We start from the raw sequence: 3,828 nt of genomic DNA, 5'->3' as shown, positions 1-3,828 counted from the left end.
GCTGCCTCATCTCCCCCTGAGATGAGCCCTACCACGATGGTATCATCTGTGAACTTAATGACTGCGTTGTCTGGGTGGGTACTAACACAGTCATATGTAGAGTGTAGTGTGTACACACTTTCTCATGGAATGGTTTTTCTTTATTTTCATGACTATTTACATTTTAGATTCTCGCTGAAGCGATCAAAATTATGAATGAACATATATCGAGTTATGTAGTAAAGATGTTTTATATTCTACATTCCTCCTAATATCCACCCTTTGCTTTGAATACTGCTTTGCACACTCTTGGCCTTCTCTCCATGAGCTTCATGAGGTCGTCTCCTGAAATGGTTTCCAACAGTCTCGAAGGAGTTCCCAGAGATGCTGAGCACCTGTTGGCCCTTTTGCCTTCACTCTGCGCTCCATCCCAAACCATCTCCATTGGGTTTAGGTCAGGTGACTGTGGAGGCCAGGCCATCAGGTGCAGCACTCCATCACTCGCCCTCACACAGCCTGGAAGTGTGTTTGGGGTCATTGTGCTGTCCTGGCATGTTGCTGCAGGATGCTGTGGTAGCCATGATGGTTCAGTGTGGCTTCAGTTTTGAATAAATCCCCAACAGTGTCACCATCACATCTCCTCCTCCGTGCTTCACAGTGGGAACCATGCATGTGGAGACCATCCGTTCACCTTCTACGTTCAAGACACGGCAGGTGGAACCAAAGATCTCAGATCTGTACTCACCAGACCAAGGCACAGATTTCCACTGGTCTAATGTCCACTCTTTGTGTTTCTGGGCCCAAACAAATCTCTTCTTGTTGCTTTTCCTTAGTTGTAGTTTCTTAGCAGCTGTTTGATCATAAAGGCCTGATTCACACAGTCTGCTCTGAACAGTTGATGCAGAGATGTGTCTGCGACAGGAACTCTGTGTGGCATTGATCTGGGCTCTAATCTGAGGTGCTGCTAACCAAGGTTGTTGTTATCATTGTTTTAATTATTGTATATTTAAAAACAATATACAAAAAACAATAATAAGTTCAGTGGGAGCATGAATGTTAATGTAATTTGGGGCTTTTAATAAATCCCCCCACCAAAAGAAAAAATGGACTACATTATTGTGCCTCAGAGCTCCTGACGAGACGTAATTTGAGAAGGAGAATGTGTTGCCATTAAAATATCAGTGTTGTCATCAGCAACATTTGGATGGAAAACATGCTTCTCTCTTTCTTTCAGAGTAAACTTGCACACACATTTCTCCAACATGCAGACACAGATACGTCAGGATCTTTAATCCCTCGTGTGTTTTCTTCTTGCTCAGGTGTGTGCCGGTGTATCAGCGCTCCTCAGTCCAGGTTCTGACCCAGTTCACAGCTCTGGACTCCCACAGCAGAACCACACACCACCTGGGTTCCTCAGATTGGTTTGTAGATGTGACTGAGCTGGTCAGTAACTGGCTGAGAGTAGAAGACCCCCGAGTGGCTTCCCTCAGGCCCCAAAACATCGTGATAGGATTAAGACCTGGAAAGACATCACTGCATGTAGGCGACAGTTGTGCATGCGTTAACTGCTATTGTTTCACTTCTTGAGCATCTCCTCTCACTCTCACCTTCATCCTTAGATTATCTCGGAGCAGTGGGATGGCATGTTGGGCACATGTGACATCACTGTGTCCTCTGACACTGTCAGCGCTGGCGATCTGTCTGTACAAGCGGTCAGTGGCCTGGGAATGTCAGTGAAGTCCAGCCCTGCCCACCCCTCCATCATCACAGCAACAGTGACAGCCTACAACACCATGTACCACTATCACCAGGTGACAAACACTCGTTTCACTCCACTTCCTCAAGTCTCATTAATCCACTGAAGCTGAGATAAATTTGCCCTGTTTTCCCTGTAGGAGGCCTCCGTCAGTGTCTGGCTGCAGTTCAGTGACGACACTGCCTCCCTCCTCTCCTCTTTCAGTGACCTTCCCTTCTCCCTGCGTCTCTCCTCATTGGCTGAGAGTGTTATTATGGTGACACCCAGTTCCAATCAACGCGTCTTTGCTCAGGGTGACGGAGGTGGGCCTTTACTGCGAGCAGAGCTTCTGGTTTCTACGTGCGCCGATCAGCTGATTGTCTCAAACTCTTTTGATGAAGAGAACGAGGAGCGGCAGGCTTCTACAAGACGAGAAGGGACCCGCAGGCTGGCGAGGGGATCAGGCTGGATAAGGGTCAACTTAGACCTAGACTTCATGCAGCCAGTAGCCAAGAAGAGCGAGGATGGTGTGGAGTTTGAGTTTAACATTTCAGACACACTGGTTGGATCACACGGTGACATTTACTCATCAAACAAAGATGAAAGTTGGAACGTGAGCACCAGCAGTAACTACTATGAGAAAGTAAGTCAGACCATGACTAACAGAAAGTGGAATGAGGTGGACAAAGGAGGCATGGTCAGTCGAAACACTCTAGAAAGAGCAGTGCTGATGCCGAGCCTGGACGAGGGCAAGGTGTACTTCTTTCCGAGCCAGGATAAAGGAGGAGCAGAGGAAGACAAGCAGGGAACTCATGAGTTGGAACTTGGCGTGGGTGCTGTCCTCTCTCTGCTCTGTCTCTTTGCTGTCCTCTTTCTGGCTAACTGTCTGCCCTCCACCCTGCGACACAGGTCGAGGAGGACAAAAGAGAAAATGGAAGGAGAACTGGAGGCAGGTGCGACGGAAGATGGAGAGGAGATGGAAAGGGAAAAGGCCAAGGACTGGAAGACATAGAAGATGAAGAACATAGAGCTAAACAGAGAACAATGGAGAGAGTTTTAAAGAAGTAGCAGCTGATACTGACACCTTCTGTTTGCTAGACTCATATCAGGATCTAATGAACCGAAACTCAAACTGTTCTATTCAAACACTTTAAAGGTTTAATTCAACCAGTTTGAGCATGAGCTGAGCTTTAATTTGAGAAAAACAATTTTTACTTTCTTTTAGTTTCACCAATCAACAGGTTGATGCTCATCTACATGACTTTTGTCCCCCTACCCTGACCCCTTTAACCTTTAAGTGCACATGATATCTGAGTAAGGTAGGTGAGCAAAGCAGCTTTTCAAAATGTATCTAAGTGTGTATAATTTAGCTTTGTAGAACCACTTCTTATTGTTAATCCCCTTCCCCCTGTAGTAGGCACATTTTGGAGACATTAGGTTTGATCTTAGTAGGCCAGATCTTTGAAAGGCAGCCATTGTGTGAAACAGGCAGAATAAAGACTTTCTATTAAAACAAATGACACGTTTAATGCTAAACGTGGTGCTGTCATTTTTGTCAGTCGTTACTTATGGTTTCATTGTCGTGTCTAAAATAAAGTTTGTTTTAAGAGTCTTTTTGCTTTTCAAAGCACTCCTCGTACTGAGCGGTACTGAGAAAGGTTATCTGAGCTGGAGCTGCTTACCTCTGCAGCTCAGAGTATGCTGGAGGTGGACTTGGGTGTAATGATCAGTGACTTAGGCTACGTCCACACGCACACAGGTATTTTTGAAAACGTTTTTGGTTTTGTTTTTCAAATCCCGTCCACACGTGCGGTTTTGGAAAAATATCTCCGTCCACATGTAAACGTTAAAAATGAACTGTTGGCCAATCAGAAGTCCAGGAGCCTGGGAGGGACTAAACAGGGTTTTGTGCTCATAAAACCTGAAGTACTTTCTGTAAAGGCAGCTAATTTTGTTCTAGTTTTCAAGTGCCTTCATCATTTCAAATGTTAATAACTAAAGACAGTATTTTCATTGTTGTGTAGACTCACAACTCAGGAATGAACTAATGCATACAGCATACATAAATGCAATTGATTCAACACTGACGTCTGGATTTAGGTTGTGACAGCGTC

General features: G+C 45.2%; 1 protein-coding gene across 1 annotated transcript in view; it reads left to right on the top strand.

Annotated features, from left to right (window-relative positions):
* Window positions 1–3,280, top strand: part of tmem132a (transmembrane protein 132A) — a 19,916-nt gene extending 16,636 nt beyond the window's left edge. The window contains exons 12-14 of the mRNA XM_005753371.1: window positions 1,299–1,518; window positions 1,599–1,790; window positions 1,875–3,280. Of these exons, the coding sequence (XP_005753428.1) occupies window positions 1,299–1,518; window positions 1,599–1,790; window positions 1,875–2,726 (1,264 nt within the window). The 3' untranslated portion in view covers window positions 2,727–3,280. The remainder of the gene's footprint in view (window positions 1–1,298; window positions 1,519–1,598; window positions 1,791–1,874) is intronic.
* The last annotated feature ends 548 nt before the right edge of the window (window positions 3,281–3,828 follow it).

This window comes from Pundamilia nyererei, unplaced genomic scaffold (assembly GCF_000239375.1).
Source record: "Pundamilia nyererei isolate P.nyererei 1_Seehausen unplaced genomic scaffold, PunNye1.0 scaffold00424, whole genome shotgun sequence".
Lineage (NCBI taxonomy): Eukaryota > Metazoa > Chordata > Actinopteri > Cichliformes > Cichlidae > Pundamilia > Pundamilia nyererei.
This window is presented reverse-complemented; position numbering and strand designations above follow the sequence as displayed.